The 18802-nt window shown below is 40.4% G+C and overlaps 1 protein-coding gene across 3 annotated transcripts in view; it reads right to left on the reverse strand.

Moving 5' to 3' along the window:
- Positions 1-18802, reverse strand: part of LOC133556628 (tetratricopeptide repeat protein 28-like) — a 655127-nt gene that overhangs the window by 107265 nt on the left and 529060 nt on the right. For all 3 annotated transcript variants that reach the window (XM_061906744.1, XM_061906745.1, XM_061906746.1), the window contains one exon: positions 742-1538. In XM_061906744.1, the coding sequence (XP_061762728.1) occupies positions 742-1538 (797 nt within the window). The remainder of the gene's footprint in view (positions 1-741; positions 1539-18802) is intronic.

Below are 18802 nucleotides of genomic sequence, written 5' to 3' on the forward strand. Positions count from 1 at the left end.
AAATTCATTAGCCTGCAGAAAAAGTTAATGTTGATATTTACCTCAGAAGGCTGCAAATAGAAAAGAGGCATTCATTTTTTTATTTGAATTGTATTCAATATATTTATGTTATATATGTTTTTCCTTTGTTTTTTGAAAGTTGATTTTGCACTATTAAGTTATATAATCGTTGCGTGTTCCATATTCAGTGTTAAAGCGAATCAGTGTAGCAAATTGAGCAATAATTAACGTTTTTATGCATGCACTTTCTCTTGCTACTTCGGAGCTTGAATGTTTGATTCATTCATTATTGTTATTTTATTTTCAAGTGTATTATTAGCCGGTGGAAAAGGTTCATTTCCCTCAGAAGCTTGCAAATAGAAAAGAGGCATTCATTTTTTATTTAGATTTTTTTTTACATGCCATTGATATTTTTTATTATTATTATTATTATTTGAAACTTGATTTTGCATGTCACTATAAAGTTATATAAGCCTTGCTTGTTCAATATTCAATGCAAAACTTGTTTGGGTCCCTATTAAAAGGTTAATTTGTTCAACCTTGGCCCGTGGCTTTGTTCCATTTTAAATTTTGGCCCACTCTGTATTTGAGTTTGACACCCCTGGATTAGATGGATTTCAATTAGGGTTGCTTTGAGACACAAGTGCTTTGAGTTCCAAGTTTAGTCAGGGAACACAATGTGCTCGTAAGTTGAGGTACCGCTGTGTGAGTATGTGTGTGTGTGTGTGTATTATGTAATACCTGATGAGCTAAGGCCAACTGCTGCTCATAAAACTGAATGGCTCCAGACACGTCTTTCTTGCAGACAAATATGTCCCCCAGGTTCCCAAGAGCTCTGAAGCGAGCCTGCGAATTGTTTAGAGACTGGGCAAGTGACAGCAGATATTTCTGACACTCCTCTGCTTTGGCAAAGTCTCCCAGGGCCTTGAAGGCCAAGCCCAGATTACAGTACGCCTTGGCTTGACTCAGTTTGTCATGAAGGTCCTTGGCCAGAGCGAGGTCCTGTTCGTAGTATTTAACGGCGTCCTGGTAGTTGCCCAAGCAGTAGTGGGCGTAGCCTAAATTATGACAAACTTTCCCTTCGTTTTCCATGTCTTGGAGGTCAGGGGACAAGCGGAGGTACTGCTCATAGTAGGGCACAGCCTGAGGGAATTCTCCACGCGAGCAGTGGAAGTTGCCAAGGTTTCCAAGAGCCCGTGCTTCGCTCTGGACGTCTCTGAGCTCGCGAGCAATGTTGAGATGGTTCTGGTAATGCTGCAAAGCCCGGTCGTGGGCTCCCAAGGCTTGGTACGCCACAGCTAAATTGCCATGAGTGGATGCTTGCGAGGCCCGGTCGTTGACCTCCATGGAGATCTGCAGCTCCTGGCGGTGGTAGCGAACAGCCTGGTCAAAAGCTCCGAGGGCATTGTAAGCATTGCCCATGTTGCCATAAGCCCGGCCCTGTGCCGCATAGTCGCTGAGCTCTTGTGCAATGGCCAGGTGTGTTTTGTGGAGTTTAAGTGCTGTCTCATAGTCTCCTTTCATCTGATGAATAATACCTGCGAAGAGATGAGAGCATTAAGTTAAAAGACTCTTGTCAAAAGTACCTTGTCAGCATTTAAGTACAAAACATCTGTTGGTTGCTAAATATGCTCTTAGAGCCATCTGTTGTCTGCATTACACTTTCACACAATTATAGTCATTATACATGCAGTGTAATCAAAAGCTGTCTTTTTTACCATTTTACAAATCTAGCCACAAAGGTGGGTGATCATTCTCAGAGAACGAAAAAGAAAGCAAAGTGTAGAGTTGATAGAAAGCTCGGAAAAGAAAAAAAATAATTAGATAAGTGTCGAGAAACAATAAATAACAGAGAGGCTGGTGCCAGATGTATTATCTATGATAAAATATGATCCTATGAAAAATAATGACTTTGCAGCAGTCAGACCGCCATCTGCCACAAAGACACATAACCAAACACACACATACGCACACGGAGGCCCCCGAGATCCGGCAGGCCGTACACAAAACAAACTCCAAAGAATTGTATAGAGACATCACAGCATATCTAATGAATCCGGACTCCTCCTCTCCGAGACTTGCCTTTCAAATGATCAACCGACATTCAGACACGGCGGACAGATGTACTATAATGCATTAGTACAATGCATAATGTGATAACAAACGTATGCAGGGAAGAGAAAAGAGCAGCATAGCAAATACCGCCTGACTAAAAAGGACTGCATCATCATGGAAGCTACCAAAGATGAAAGACGGAAAAGGGCTTTGTGGTTTGTGGTCGCTATGATGGTGCCACTGGGATTAGTTCCCCACATGTGTGTTTCCCATTTAGTTCATCCTAAATAAATAAATATATTCACCCTGTCACATTATGGACCTGAACACACGCTACACAAACAAAACAACTGAAACCCAACAGTTGTGTCAAAGGACTACATGGGCCGCCTCAAGTCCCGAGACTATAAACTGGTTTGACATTTTGATACGAATTTTACCAATGATCTGTGTTATAGGTTGAAGGATCTTTGAGTCTGGAATAGGGTTGTACGGTGTACAGTAGAGATGCGCTGTTTGCGGTCTCATCCGCGGAGTCCGCGGATAAACCGCGGGTTGGGCGGTTGACATGACGAAAAAATTGATTTTAATTAGATTCGGGCGGGTGGCGGTTGAACCATCCGGAAATATTTGATATGCATGGTTCTGTGATCGGTATCGTTTGCCATTCAAAGAGCCATTTAAGACCCGTGTCATAAAGCGAAGAAGTCAATATGAGACGCTATTATTCTCCTGAATGACTGCCGGCAGTCACCCAGATAATAAGTAGTAGGGCGTGCTATGAAGCCTTTAGCTTTGTTGCCTACTACAATATGTACAATCTGCTTGTCAGTCCAGCATCATGTTGTGTGTGGCTTCCGCGGCAACATGCACACAACTGCAAGGCACACTGGGTGACAAAGAGTACACTAATGGTTGTGATATAAACAATTTTAACACTCTTAGTAATATGCGCCACGCTGTGAAGCCACACCCAACAAGATTGACAAACACATTTCGGGAGAACATCCTCACAGTAACACAACATGAATGCAACACAACAAATACCCATAATACTTTGTATCCGTGATACTTCCTGAATATATTTTACACCCCCTCGTGCGTCAGTAAGGTAGGTGAGGTTGGGGGATCGGGGGTGTAAAATATATTCAGGATGTATCACGGATACAAAGGATTATGGGTATTTGTTGTGTTGCATTCATGTTGTGTTACTGTGAGGATGTTCTCCCGAAAAGTGTTTGTCAATCTTGTTGGGTGTGGCTTCACAGCGTGGCGCATATTAGTAAGTGTTAAAGTTGTTTATATCACAACCATCAGTGTACTCTGTGTCACCCAGTATGCCTTTCAATCTTGTACGTGTTATTGCGGAAGCTGCACACAACATGTAGCCGGACTAACAATCGGTTCGTACATATTGTTGAAGGTGTCCAAGGCAATGGCTTCACAGCACGCCCATATTCTTGTCATCAAGATGAACGCTATTGGATATTCGCGGGAACGTTAGCGGCTCCAATTGTCATCATTACTCTATGAAACAGGTTTAAATAGCTCTGTGAGTGGTAAAGGGGGCCAACCTCTGATGTATTTCAGCCGGCGGTTGGCGGGCGGGTACGGTCCTGATAAAATGTTGGTGCGGGTGGATGACGACTTTGGTGATGTGGATGATATAATTGCCTATCTGCGCATCTCTAGTGTACAGGTAGTAGTATAAGTCCAAGATACCAATGAATCATTTTCGGTACTATACCGCCTCTGAAAAGTACCGTCCCACCCCCCGCGTCCCCTGTTGTCCTGTTGTCGCCACGTCGTGTCATTGCTTTTTTACGAGCAGACGAGCATGTACCGCAGTGCACAGTCACGGAGTACTTACAAGCAGACACAGTGCTAGACAGAAAAGGAAGAAAGGACGCATTTTGTCTTAAAAACTAAAGATAAAGGTGAAGTTATAACACTGAAACGCCCACCGCAAGAGATGCTTTAAGACATGGCTAGCTAGCGAGTCTATTTCAGGCTCCAGCGAACCCCCGCGACTCCGAAGGGAATAAGCGGTAGAAAATAGGTGGATGGATAGCTAGTACGGGGTTGAGAAAAAATCGATTCGAATTTGAATCGCGATTCTCACGTTGTGCGATTCAGAATCGATTCTCATTTTTTAAAAAATGATATTTTTGGTTTTTTGTTTTTGTCAACCCAACAAAACAATACACAGCAATACCATAACAATGCAATCCAATTCCAAAACCAAACCTGACCCAGCAACACTCAGAACTGCAATAAACAGAGCAAATGAGGAGACACAAACACGACACAGAAAAAAACAAAAGTTAATATTATCAACAACAGTATCAATATTAGTTACAATTTCAGCATAGCAGTGATTAAAAATCCTTCATTGACATTATCATTAGACATTTATAAAAATAAAAGAAAGAACAATAGTGTCACAGTGGCTTACACTTGCATCGCATCTCATAAGCTTGACAACACATTGTGTTCAATATTTTCACAAAGATAAAATAAGTCATATTTTTGGTTCGTTTAATAGTTAAAACAAATTTACATTATTGCAATCAGTTGATAAAACATTGTCCTTTACAATTATAAAAGCTTTTTACAAAAATGTACTACTCTTCTTGCATGTCAGCAGACTGGGGTAGATCCTGCTAAAATCCTATGTCTTGAATGAATAGAGAATCCTTTTAAATCGGGAAAAAAATCGTTTTTGAATCAAGAATCGTGTTGAATTGAAAAAAAAAATCGATTTTCAATCGAATCGTGACCCCAAGAATTGATATTGAATTGAATCGTGGGACACCCAAAGATTCGCTGCCCTAATAGCTAGCTAGCGGCTAAAGTCCAGCCCCAGTCGGCAGTGTTTTGGCTACTTCTAAATTTCTAATCCTGGTCTCCATGGCGACTAATAAAGTAAGTTTCTTACAAGTATCATCCCTGCAGGACGAGGAATAGCTAAACATGCTTCACTACACACCGTAGCTCACCGGAATACAAATGTAAACAAACGCCATTGGTGGATCTACACCTAACATCCACCGTAATGATACAAAGCACAGTAGCGTATTTAGTCTATACTATTATGATTACATCAATATTTTTTGGCATCACAACATCTTCTTTCGTTTTTTTTAAAATGTATATTATGTTTATAAACTTAGTAAATATGTCCCTGGACACATGAGGACTTTGAATATGACCAATGTATGATCCTGTAATGACTCGGTGTCGGATTGACACCCAAATATCATCCAAAACTAATGTAAAGTATCAAACAACAGAAAAATAAGTGATTATTACATTTTAACAGAAGTGTAGATAAAACATGTTAAAAGAGAAAGTAACCAGATATTAACAGCAAATGAACAAGTAGATTAATAATTCATTTTCTACCACTTGTCCTTAATAAATTTGACAAAATAATAGAATGGGAAACTAAACAATACTTTACTGCATATGTCAGCAGCTAAATTAGGGAGCCTTTGTTTGCTTACCTACTAATAAAAGACAAGTTGTCTTGTATGTTCACTATTTCATCTAAGGAAAAACTTGCAATAAGAAACATATGTTTAATGTACCTTGCGGTTTTTTGTTAAAATAAAGCCAATAATGCAATTTTTTGTGGTCCCCATTGTTCAGAAAAGTACAGAAAATTACCGAAAATTATCGAAATAATTTTGGTACTGGTACCAAAATATTGGTATTAGGACAAAACTACTCTGGAATCACATTGATGTTGAATAGAAAGGTTGGAATGTTGATACATCTAAAAAAAACCATGTTTTCTCTAATGTTATATTTCTTCTCTTTTGTTGAGAAGAATTATTATATATTTTTGGGTATCAGGTTATTGTTAGATTTGTGTATAATTTTAGCTGTTTGCAAATTCACTATGTTGTGGAATTTCAGTATTTTCAATTAAAAGAATAAAGGGTTGGAATGTTCTCTATATCCAACATGATGTATTATTCTAACTCATCTTTTTTGTACTTTTGTAGGTATTTCCTCCATATTTCTGCACAATAACAGCCGTAGAGAATATGGAGTGATTTTTGGTCCAAAAATAATAACACTCCAGTATTTGGATCTTAGAAAATCAGTCCCTAAATGTACTAAAATGTAAAGCAAAATCCATGTGGTGCTTTGGACATTGTGCAGGCCTAATGCCTTTTTTTTTTTTTTTTTTTTTAGCTATGTGGAATAATTTGAACAATCTCCTCAGTTGTGCTTGTTAAGCATGTTAAGATTCACTGTGCAGGCAGCTTGGAGGAGGACTGACAGCCCACAAAGTCACCTCCAAGGTTAGTCCGTCCTCAACACTGAGTGATCTTCTACAGAATATAATGCCTGCCGATGCATTACCAGTAAAAAAAAAAAAAAAAAAAAAAAAGCTCCTTGCAGCAGGTTGACAATGATTTTTCTGAAAGAGACAGTCAGAGGCTCGGGGTTGTAGCCCCCCACATGGTAAGGGGATTATAGTAAATAAACAGATAATTCTACTCAACACTGACCCTATAATCAATATGACGCCTTTACAATGTCCTGGTTCAATTACTCCTTAATACAAGTGTTCAACCTTTCTATATGAAGCACTCTTGGCTCTAATATAACATTTAGTTTGGTTATTCTAATTTCCGTTCTGACAAAAAAGCGGGGTAAAAAGTGCATGCATTCAGATTTGAATACAAATCCTTTCTTAACCTTATACTGTACATCTTTCCATAACCAAAAGCATTAAAACCGTGGTGATGCCTTGCCACTTTTCATTACACAGCTGGCTGTACATGAAATAGTCAAATTATGACTTTGAGGGATGGGGCTGTTTTCTGAATATATTACTTTCCTTTATATTAAGAAGCTAGTAGGGCCGTACTGATGCTGCCTATAGTGCTCTAAGACAGTGTTTTTCAACCACTGTGCCGCGTACTGTGCCGTGTCGTACAGTCTGGTCTGCCGTGGGAGATTATCTAATTTCACCTATATGGGTTAAAAATATTTTTTTGCAAACCAGTAATCATAGTCTGCAATTTACAGGTTGTTGTCGCCTGTCTGTACTGTCTAGAGCTCGGCAGAGTAACTGTGTAATACTCTTCCATATCAGTAGTTGGCAGCCGGTAGCTAATGGTTTTGTAAATGTCAGAAATAGCGAGAGGTAGCGTACATGTAAAAAAGGTGTCTAAGGGAAGGCTTTGCAGATCTAAACTAAAACTGAACTGGCTACAAAGTAAACGAAAACAGAATGCTGGACGACAGCAAAGACTTACTGTGGAGCAAAGAAGGCGTCCGCAATGTACATCCAAACATGACATGACAATCAACAACGTCCCCGCAAAGAAGGATAAAAGTAACTGAAATATTCTTGATTGCTAAAACAAAGATGCAGGAAATATTGCTCAAAAGAAGACATGAAACTGCTACAAACAAGAACTAAAACACTACACACAGGAAAACAGCAAAAAAACTCGAAATAAGTCACGGCGTGATGTGACAGGCGGTAACAGTACACCTACTTTGAGACAAGAGCTATAGTGATGCATGGTTGGTTATGCTTTAAAGTCATATCCAACAATTGCGACAACGGCTTTTTACTGTCAACTGAGTGTCTTTTTTTAATGATTTCTGCTGGTGGTGTGCATCTGGATTTTTTTCAAAGCAAAAAATGTGCCTTGGCTCAAAAAAAGTTGAAAAATACTGCTCTAAGAGGATTCTAAACAATGACCAAGTATTGATCGACATGTTAAAGTTAAAGTACCACTGATAGTCACACACACACACACTAGGTGTGGTGAAACTACTCTCTGCATTTGACTTACCACCCTCTGGGAGGTAAGGGGAGCAGTGAACAGCAGTGGTGGCCGTGCTCAGGAATCGTTTTGGTGATTTAACCCCAATTCCAACCCTTAATGCGGAGTGCCAAGCAGGGAGGTTGTCATGTCTTGGTGATCATGTTTACTTTGGCTATGTTCTGTTTGGTTTTTGGATTTTGCCCTGTTTTGTTTCCATGACAACCCATTAGTTTTCACCTGTCCTCATGTCACGCACCTGATTCATTTGGACTCACGCACCTGTTGTTAATCACATCGCCACTCTTTAAGCCTGTAGTTGCCAGGCAGTCAGCCTGGCGACATCACATTCATGCTCTGCACTCTTGACACTCTGTCCAGGTCATAGTTCATGCTGCTCTTTTCTTGCCACGTAAGTTTGTTTTTGTTTATTCAAGCCACAGTTTAGTGTTTTTTTTAGGTCATGTTTTCATGTCCATAGTTTACGTTATAGTAATAGTTTTTGTTTTCTTAGCCAAGTTTTGTACCTCTGCTGTGTTTTCACCTTTTGATAGGTTAATTAATAGATGTCATTACCTTCACGTTGTGTCCGGTTCAGTCGCTTTGCACCACGGAAAAACAAACCGCACCAAAGTCCACGTCATGACAGAGGTAATGGGTCCCATTTTTATAGTCTTTGGTATGACTCGGCCGGGGTTTGAACTCAAGACCTACCGATCTCAGGGTGATAGCAAGGTGCTTAAATGGTGCAGTATTGGTGTTTTTTGTCACTAACTGAATAATAATAAAAAAAAAATGTATTGTGAGTTTGAAGTTCAAGCATTTATTAATAATGAAACACCATCATTTTTCTCACAATAATTTGCACTATTAAAAATAGAGATTAAATGCTGATAAATGCTTTAAGATATGATATCGGAAAATATCGGTATCGGTTTCAAAAAGTACAATTTATGACTTTTTAAAACGCCGCTGTACGGAGTGGTACACAAACGTGGGGAGAAGTACAGAGCGCCAATGAACCTTAAAGGCAGTGCCTTTGCGTGCCGGCCCAGTCACATAATATCTACGGCTTTTCACACACATGAGTGAATGTAATTTATACTTGGTCAACAGCCCTACAGGTCACACTGAGGGTGGCCGTATAAACAACTTTAACACTCTTACAAATATGCGCCACACTGTGAACCCCCACAAAACAAGAATGGCAAACACATTTCGGGAGAACGGCCGCACCGTAACACAACATAAACACAGCAGAACAAATATACTCAGAACCCCTTGCAGCACTAACTCTTCCGGGATGCTACAATATACACACCTCAACCTAGCCAACCCTGTCCACCTCAACCTCTTCATGCTCTCTCAGGGAGAGCATGTCCCAAATTCCAAGCTTCTGTTTTGAGGCATGTTAAAACAAATGATGCACTTTGTGACTTCAATAATAAATATGGCAGTGCCATGTCGGCATTTTTGTCCATAACTTGAGTTGATTTATTTTGGAAAACCTCGTTACATTGTTTAATGCATCACAACAAAATTAGGCATAATAATGTGTTAATTCCACGACTGTATATATTGGTATCGGTTGATATCGGAATCGGGAATCAAGAGTTGGACACTATCGGAATATCGGCAAAAAAGCCATTATCGGACATCTCTATTTAAAAAGAAGCACTTCAGTTCAGAGGAGATGCATTCAAGTGATTGTGTAAAATCGAAACAGCCCACAGTGCACAGAGTGTATGTAGAGATGTGTGTGTGGGGGGGAAGTAGTGAGCTGAGGCAGGCATGAGATCCTCCGGGGGTCTGCAGGAATGAGGAAAGGGTGGAGTTGTGTTCTGGGCTTAAGGTACCAAATCCTTAGTCTCAGACAAAATCATCTCCAACAGTCTGACTGACAGACAAACAGGAATGAGAGAGATGAATACAACAAGGACTGGTATAGTTAGTACAGGGGTCGGCAACCCAAAATGTTGAAAGACCCATAATGGACCAAAAATACCAAAAACAAAGCCGTCTGGAGTTGCAAAAAAATAAAAGCCATTTTACATACAGATAGTGTGTCATGAGATGTAAATTGAATTAAGAGGACTTAAAGGAAACTAAATGAGCTCAAATATAGCTACAAATGAGACAAAATCACTGATCTAATGTATTGGATTTGCAATTTTAATTGAGACTCAGAAATTATATAACAATATATAACAACTGGACACCAGTTATTATAATTAGCCAACTTTTAAATGTTGCAATTAAAAATTAGATTTTATTATCAAAAACAAATAATATTTGTAAACACGCATAAAAGTACCAAAAATTGCTACCGTTGAGTACTGTATCGATTCAAATGTGAACGGTACCCACTCCTAACTACCAGGTACTGATTCACGTGAAATCAAACCGTTTTTTGCATGAGATGTCACGTCCGGCTCAAGCACTTGGTGAGGAAACAGGCAGCCAAGCACACAGAGGGATGGCCTCTAGGTAAAGTTGCAATTATTTTTAATGCCAACAAAGCAAGTAGAATGCACTTAAAAGTACAGAAGCGCGACACTTTTCAAAATGCACAAGCTCCATGCTAACTCATGTTGGATTTGCCATAAACATGCTACTGATTAGCATTGGCGAATTGAAATGGAGATTTCAACGCTTCCAAATATGGTTAATAATTTTAATTTTCTTGAAGGAATCAATAAAGTACTAACTATTTACCGTATTTCCTTGAATTGCCGCCGGGGCGCTAATGAATTTAAAACCTCTTCTCACTCCCGCACGTACCGGAGGCATGCGGTAAAAGTAAGCATGCGCTAATTATTTTAAAACCTCTTCTCACTCCGACACTTACCAAAGGCATGCAGTAAAAATTTGAGTGTGATGTAAGCTTGGACCTTAAATCCTACTGAATAGCTCTTAATCTTCTTCCCTGGAGGCCTTGAGGCCAACTTTTCCAACGTTTCCAGCTGCTTTAATTTGTCCAAAATGCAATATGTAGTCTGTCTTCCTGTGATTGGAAGGTTATTTGTCCAGGGTGTACCCCACCTTTCACCCCATGTCAACTGAGATAGGCAGTGCTGCAAATAAAATAACTGGATGAATGAATCTCTGTTAAAGTTAAAGCACCAATGATTGTCATTGATTGTCAATTTGTCCTCTGCATTTGACCCATCCCCTTGTTCACCCCCTGGGAAGTGAGGGGAGCAGTGAGCAGCACGGGTGGCCGCGCCCAGAAATCATTTTGGTCATTTAACCCCCAATTCCAGCCCTTGATGCTGAGTGCCAAGCAGGGTGGTAATGGGTCCCATTTTTTATAGTCTTTGGTATGACTCGGCCGGGGTTTGAACTCATGACCTACCGATCTCAGGGCAGACACTAACCACTAGGCCACTGAACCATTCTTTCCATTACACCATAGAAACATTGTTAGTATTTACACCCATTTCAATGGAGTGTTAAATAAACATGTCATCAACTCCAGAAAAATGCGTGTGTGTATGTTTATCTCCTTTTTGTCTCTCATCCTGCCTTCAATTAAATCTGTCTGAGCCATTAGTCTGGACAAATTCCTCTGTCAATTCTGCACTCTCTTCTTCCCTTTCCTGGTCAAACTAATAATATATCTAATTCCAAAGGCTTAGGTACTAAAATGAATAATCTCTGTGCCTCAGTGCTCCGGGCCAGTCTAGTTCTTAATGTTGTTCGTCCCGTTTTTGGGCAGTCTGAAAATAGTCACTCCATTTATGCTCACGAAACCATTTTAGTAGCTGAGATGATGCAAGAAAATAGCCTTGATTTATACGGTATTGTGATTCATGCATACAAAATATATGCCCTAGATTTAAAGATGTCATTAGCATACCTATGGGGTCAGTTTAGAAAAACTGCCAAGTGTCAAGAAATTAATATCATGCTCCTTTGGCAAAATGTGTACGTTGCTGTAACCCATGTCCTCTTTTCTTTTCCACACACCGATGAGGTAAGGAAACGACACAAACTCAGAATATCTCGGTCCCAAAGTACTGACGTGTGAACGCTTCCTGTTGTTTTCTTTAGTGTGTTGCGCCGTGTTTGGCAAAAACAACAATGTGAACATCTTTAGGGAATCAGGATTAGATGGAAAAGGGGAAAAAAGGCCTGGCTTTGTGCTGTTTTTAATATACAAACCCCGTTTCCATATGAGTTGGGAAATTGTGTTAGATGTAAATGTGAACGGAATACAATGATTTGCAAATCCTTTTTAACCCATATTCAGTTGAATGCACTACAAAGACTACTACTAAACTTTATTTAGACCACAGAACACTTTTCCACTTTGCATCAGTCCATCTTAGATGATCTCGGGCCCAGAGAAGCCGGCGGCGTTTCTGGATGTTGTTGATAAATGGCTTTCGCTTTGCATAGTAAAGCTTTAACTTGCACTTACAGATGTAGCGACGAACTGTATTTAGTGACAGTGGTTTTCTGAAGTGTTCCTGAGCCCATGTGGTGATATCCTTTAGAGATTGATGTCGGTTTTTGGTACAATGCCGTCTGAGGGATCTAAGGTCACGGTCATTCAATGTTGGTTTCCGGCCATGCCGCTTACGTGGAGTGATTTCTCCAATTCTCTGAACCTTTGGATGATATTATGGACCGTAGATGTGGAAATCCCTAAATTTCTTTCAATTCCACTTTGAGAAACGTTGTTCTTAAATTGTTTGACTATTTGCTCACGCAGCTGTGGACAAAGGGGTGTACCTCGCCCCATCCTTTCTTGTGAAAGACTGAGCATTTTTTGGGAAGCTGTTTTTATACCTGGGAACGCCTCGGGATCCCCCGGGAAGAGCTAGACGAAGTGGCTGGGGAGAGGGAAGTCTGGGTTTCCCTGCTTAGGCTGTTGCCCCCGCGACCCGACCTCGGATAAGCGGAAGATGATGGATGGATGGATGGATGGATGGATGTTTTTATACACAATCATGGTACCCACCTGTTCCAAATTAGCCTGCACACGTGTGTGATGTTCCAAATAAGCGTATGATGAGCATTACTCAACTTTATCAGTATTTATTTCCACCTTTCCCAACTTCTTTGTCACGTGTTGCTGGCATCAAATTCTGAAGTTAATGATTATTTGCAACGAAAAAAACATGTTTATCAATTTGAACATCAAATATGTTGTCTTTGTAGCTTATTCAACTGAATATGGGTTGAAAATGATTTGCAAATCATTGTATTCCGTTTATATTTACATCTAACACAATTTCCCAATATGGAAACGGGTTGCATTTAAATTCTCTTACCATCAGCCTTTAATACAAACACATTGTGGCAGTTTGGAAACTACAGTGAACTGTATGGGAATAGTCAGTTATAAAATCAAGCATTGCAGTAATGCATTATTGTTTATTGTACCACTGGTGCAACAAACAATAATGGCGGTATAGCTCGGTTGGTAGAGTGGCCATGGCAGCAACTTGAGGGTTCCAGGTTCGATCCCTGCTTCCGCCATCCTAGTCACTGCCGTTGCATCCTTGGGCAAGACACTTTCCCCACCTGCTCCCAGTGTCACCCACACTGGTTTAAATGTCCATCCATCCATTTTCTACCACTTTTACCGTTCGGGAGGGGTCCCTGGAGCCAGCTGCATTCAGGCGGAAGGCGGTGTACTCCATGGACAAGTTGCCATCTCATCGCAGGGCCAACACAGATAGACAGACAACATTCACACTCACATTCACATAACTTAGATATTGGGTTTTCACTATTTAAAGCGCTTTGAGTCACTAGAGAAAAACAATGTATAAATATAGAAGGAAAAGAAGAAGGAGGTGGGGAGAGTGATAAAGTATTTCTAAGGAACATTACTAAAACTAGTAAATCTAGTACTACTAGTAAAACTAGTAAAGAGGGAGATCATTCCAAACTCTGGAACGAAAACCCATTTTTATTCACTGGCTTTTAACCCAGCATGAGACTATATTTACTAGCAAGCTGGTCTTGATTTGCTCGACATTTGTAATTCTAAGAGAGACAAAACTCAAATAGAATTTGAAAATCCAAGAAAATATTTGAAGACTTTGTCTTCACTTGTTTAAATAAACTCATTTATTTTTTTTACTTTGCTTCTTATAACTCTCAGAAAGAACATTTTAGAGAAAAAATACCTTAAAAATTATTTTAGGATTTTTAAACACAAAAACCTTTTTACCTTTTAAAACCTTACTCCTCTTTCCTGACAATTTAAATCAATGTTCAAGTATTTTTTTTATTTTTTATTGTAAAGAATAATAAATACATATTAATATAATTCTTCATTTTAGCTTCTGTTTTTTCGACGAAGAATAACTGTGAAATGTTTCTTCAAACTTATGATTAAAATTCCCCAAAATTATTCTGGTAAATTTAGAAAATCTTTAGAATCAAATTTGAATCTTATTTCAAAGTCTTTTGAATTTCATTTAAAACTTTTGTTCTGGAAAGTCTAGAAGAAATAATGATTTGTCTTTGTTAAGGTAAGGTGGGCGGGGTTGGGGGCGCGGGTGTGTAAAATATATTCAGGATTTGTCACGGATACAAAAGATTATGGGTATTTGTTGTGTTGCGTTTATGTTGTGTTACTGTGAGGATGTTCTCCCGAAATGTGTTTGTCAATCTTGTTTGGTGTGGCTTCACAGCGTGGCGCATATTAGTAAGTGTTAAAGTTGTATATATCACAACCATCAGTGTACTCTGTATCACCCAGTATGCCTTTCAATCTTGTACGTGTAATTACGGAAGCTGCACACAACATGTTGCCGGACCAACAATCGGTTTGTACATGTTTTTGAAGGTGTCCAAGGCAATGGCTTCACAGCACGCCCATATTCTTGTAATCAGGATGAACGCTATTGGATTGTCGCGGGAACCATTGCGGCTCCAATTGTCATCATGACTCTGTGAAACAGGTTTAAATTGCTCTGTGAGTGGTAAAGGCAGACAACCTATAATGTTGGTTCGGGTGGACGGCGGGTGGATATATATACATATATATATATATATATATATATATATATATATATATATATATATATATATATATATATATATATATATATATATATATATATATATATATATAAGGGCTTCACGGTGACAGAGGGGTTAGTGCGTCTGCCTCACAATACGAAGTTCCTGCAGTTCTGGGTTCAAATCCAGGCTCAGGATCTTTCTGTGTGGAGTTTGCATGTTCTCCCCGTGAATGCGTGGGTTCCCTCCGGGTACTCCGGCTTCCTCCCACTTCCAAAGACATGCACCTGGGGATAGGTTGATTGGCAACACTAATTTGGCCCTAGTGTGTGAATGTGAGTGTGAATGTTGTCTGTCCATCTGTGTTGGCCCTGCGATGAGGTGGCGACTTGTCCAGGGTGTACCCTGCCTTCCGCCCGATTGTAGCTGAGATAGGCGCCAGCGCCCCCCTCGACCCCAAAAGGGAATAAGCGCTAGAAAATGGATGGATGGATATATATATATATATATATCCATCCATCCATTTTCTAGCGCTTATTATATATATATATATATATATTTATTTATTAAAGGTAAATTAAGCAAATTAGCTATTTCTGGCAATTTATTTAAGTGTGTGTCAAACTGGCAGCCCTTCGCATTAATCAGCACCCAAGAAGTAGCTCTCGGTTTCAAAAAGGTCGGTGACCCCTGGACTAAACTAAAGAGTTAGAATAATAAAATAAAAAAAAAAACTGTTTTCGAAGCAAAAATATGCTTTCAAAGCATTCTCTCTGAAAGGCAAAGTGACAGCATGGCTGCTGTGCAGAGTAAATGTTGCCATCAATGACAGCAACTCCATGGCAACGCACCACTTCAGTCCCCAGTCAGATATTAAATACTGCTGACTTGGGGGTAAGATGGCCAATTAATAAATAATATATGGGACTGGAATGCAAAATGGTCCCATCCTTTATAGGGCAGAGTGTGCTGATCAAGGTCTGTTGGTACCGCTGGGCATGGTGGTTGGATATTAAAGGATGGCAATCTCGATACAAGTGTGCCTCAGAGCCAAGTGGGCCGCTGCCACACCCACACTGCAGCCGACTTCCACAACACGCTGAGAGGGCATAAAAAATAAAAGTGGGAGCTTTTCTCTTTTCTCTTTAACGTCTTCGTTCTACTTCCCAAAACTTTCTTTTTCCTTTTTTTGTTTTGATCACGGCCTGGTAATTGTCTTGATCATTCCACTCTTCTTCTTTGTGCAGAGCGTTAAAAAAAAAAGAAAAAAAAAAGGTTTTGAAGTGTTTCAAGCGGAGCTGGTGGGCATTCATGACGAAATAACAACAAGCCGCAGCCTCAAACAACAACAACAGAACAATTAGAGACTAAAGCTTCACAACCTCCACTTCATTCTCTGTTATCTTCATTATTCAGCTCCACTTGAATCAGCTATTAAAGGTAATTAAGCGATTCATCAAGTCGGTTTCAATTACGAGGGGCCTGACAGTTTCAGATTACAATCAGCGGGGGTGAAGCCAGAGACGGACGGAATGAAAGGCGGAGGCATCAAAAAAGTAGAAAAGAGGAACCGAGAGAGAAAAGATAAGTGGTGTCTACAGATTGGCTGCATGGACGTGAGGCCTCCTGGGTGTTGGAGGTACAGCATGAGCGTGATGGGTTGGACTTGATGGACGGGCGGTCTCCACGGAGCAACAAGCTTCATTGCTATAATCCAGAGATATTCAACAAAAATGTTTGGGGGGCCTCATTTCCAGAAAGCTAAAGACCCAGGGGGCCAGACCTCTCCCTTTACTATTATTCTTATATTGTGTATTCCTGTGAACCAGGAGACTGATTGATTTTGGTCAATTAATTTAGTCACTTGTCATTTTTTAAGGACCTACTGCAAAAAAGCTTGTCAAAGATGATGACCCTAGAGGAACAATACTACTTTAAATAAGTTTTAGATTCCTTAAAGGGGAACATTATCACAATTTCAAAACTGTTAAAAACAATAAAAATCAGTTCCCAATGGCTTGTTGTATTTTTTGAAGTTCTTTTCAAAATTTTACCTGTCCCGGAATATCCCTAAAAAAAGCTTTAAAGTGCTTGATTTTCGCTATTTGCGATGCGACTATCCATTTCCCTGTGACGTCATACAGTGCTGCCAATGTAAACAAACAATGGCAGATACCACAGCAAGATATAGCGACATTAGCTCGGATTCAGACTCGGATTTCAGCGGCTTAAGCGATTCAACAGATTACGCATGTATTGAAACGGATGGTTGGAGTATGAAAGTATTGAAGAAGAAACTGAAGCTATTGAGCGAATAGCTATTGACGCTATTCATAGCCATAGCATGGCCGAAGAGCTGTGTTAGCATCGCCGGTAAAATGTGCGGACCAAACGATCAGGACTTTCGCATCTCGTGACACTGGAGCAACTTAAATCCGTCGATTGGTAAGTGTTTTTTTCGCATTAAATGTGGGTGGAAGGAAATGTAATATAGTTGCAAATGCATCTGCAGGTTATCCATACATCTCTGTGCGAGCAGTGTCTGCTTTAGCACCGCCGGTAAATAGCATGTTAGCATCGATTAGCATAGCATGTTAGCATCGATTAGCTGGCAGTCAACATCAACAAAACTCACCTTTGTGAATTTGTTGACTTTATCGTTGCAAATGCATCTGCAGGTTATCCATACATCTCTGTGCCATGTCTGCTTTAGCACCGCCAGTAAATAGCATGTTAGCGTCGATTAGCGTAGCATGTTAGCATTGATTAGCTGGCAGTCACACCGCAACCAAATATGTCTGATTAGCACATAAGTCAACATCAACAAAACTCACCTTTGTGATTTAGTTGACTTTATTGTTGCAAATGCATCTGCAGGTTATCCATACATCTCTGTGCCATGTCTGTCATCGCCGGTAAAATGTGGCGACACTCTGACACATTCAATGGGGTCTGCCGGCAGACACTTTTGCATCTTAGGCCAGTGGTGCAACTTGAATCCCTCCCTGTTAGTGTTGTTACACCCTCCGACAACACACCGACGAGGCATGATGTCTCCAAAGTTCCCAAAAAATAGTCGAAAAAACGAAAATAACAGAGCTGAGACCCAATGTTTGCAATGTGTTGAAAATGAAAATGCAGCTGTATTACCTCGGAGACGTCACGTTCTGACGTTATCGCAAAAAGAGCGATAAACAGAAAGGCGTTTAATACGCCAAAATTCACCCATTTAGAGTTCGGAATCGGTTAAAAAAATAAATGGTCTTTTTTATGCACCATCAAGGTATATATTGACGCTTACATAGGTCTGGTGATAATGTTCCCCTTTAACCTTAGTTACATTTGTTAAATGGGTTATTCTTGTATAGTACTTTCCTACCTATTTTAGGAACTCAAAGCACTTTTGTCATGGCGTGGACTGGAACCCGTTTTTCCTCGGGACTTCCGCTGACAACGCGCTTGGAAACGCCCCTGCTCGCGCTGAGAGCAGCGAGCCCACGCAGCGACAAGCCTGCAGACAATCGCCAATATGCACGCCTGCGACTGATGAGGGCGAGCTGCTTAAAGGACCAGTGGGACCCAAGGATCCTTGCGGGAACTTAGTTCCTCTTTGTGTACCATAAGCCTTATGCTCTTTCTCTCTCTCTCTGCGTTTTCCCTCCGTGTTTTTTGACTCCCGCAGTGCCTTCCCGTGTCTTGGGTTGTATACTTGTATAGTGCTTTTCTACCTTTGTTAAGGAACTCAAAGCGCTTTGACACTATTTCCACATTCAGCCATTCACACACACATTCGCACACTGATGGCGGGTGCTGCCATGCAAGACCCTCGTCAGGACCTATCAGGAGCAAGGGTGAAGTGTCTTGCTCAAGGACACAACGGACGTGACTAGGACGGTAAAATGAGGAGATTGAACCAGGAACCCTCAGGTTGCTGGCAGAGCCACTCTCCCAACGGCGCCACGCCGTCT

This window comes from Nerophis ophidion, linkage group LG07 (assembly GCF_033978795.1).
Source record: "Nerophis ophidion isolate RoL-2023_Sa linkage group LG07, RoL_Noph_v1.0, whole genome shotgun sequence".
NCBI classification, from domain to species: Eukaryota; Metazoa; Chordata; class Actinopteri; order Syngnathiformes; family Syngnathidae; genus Nerophis; species Nerophis ophidion.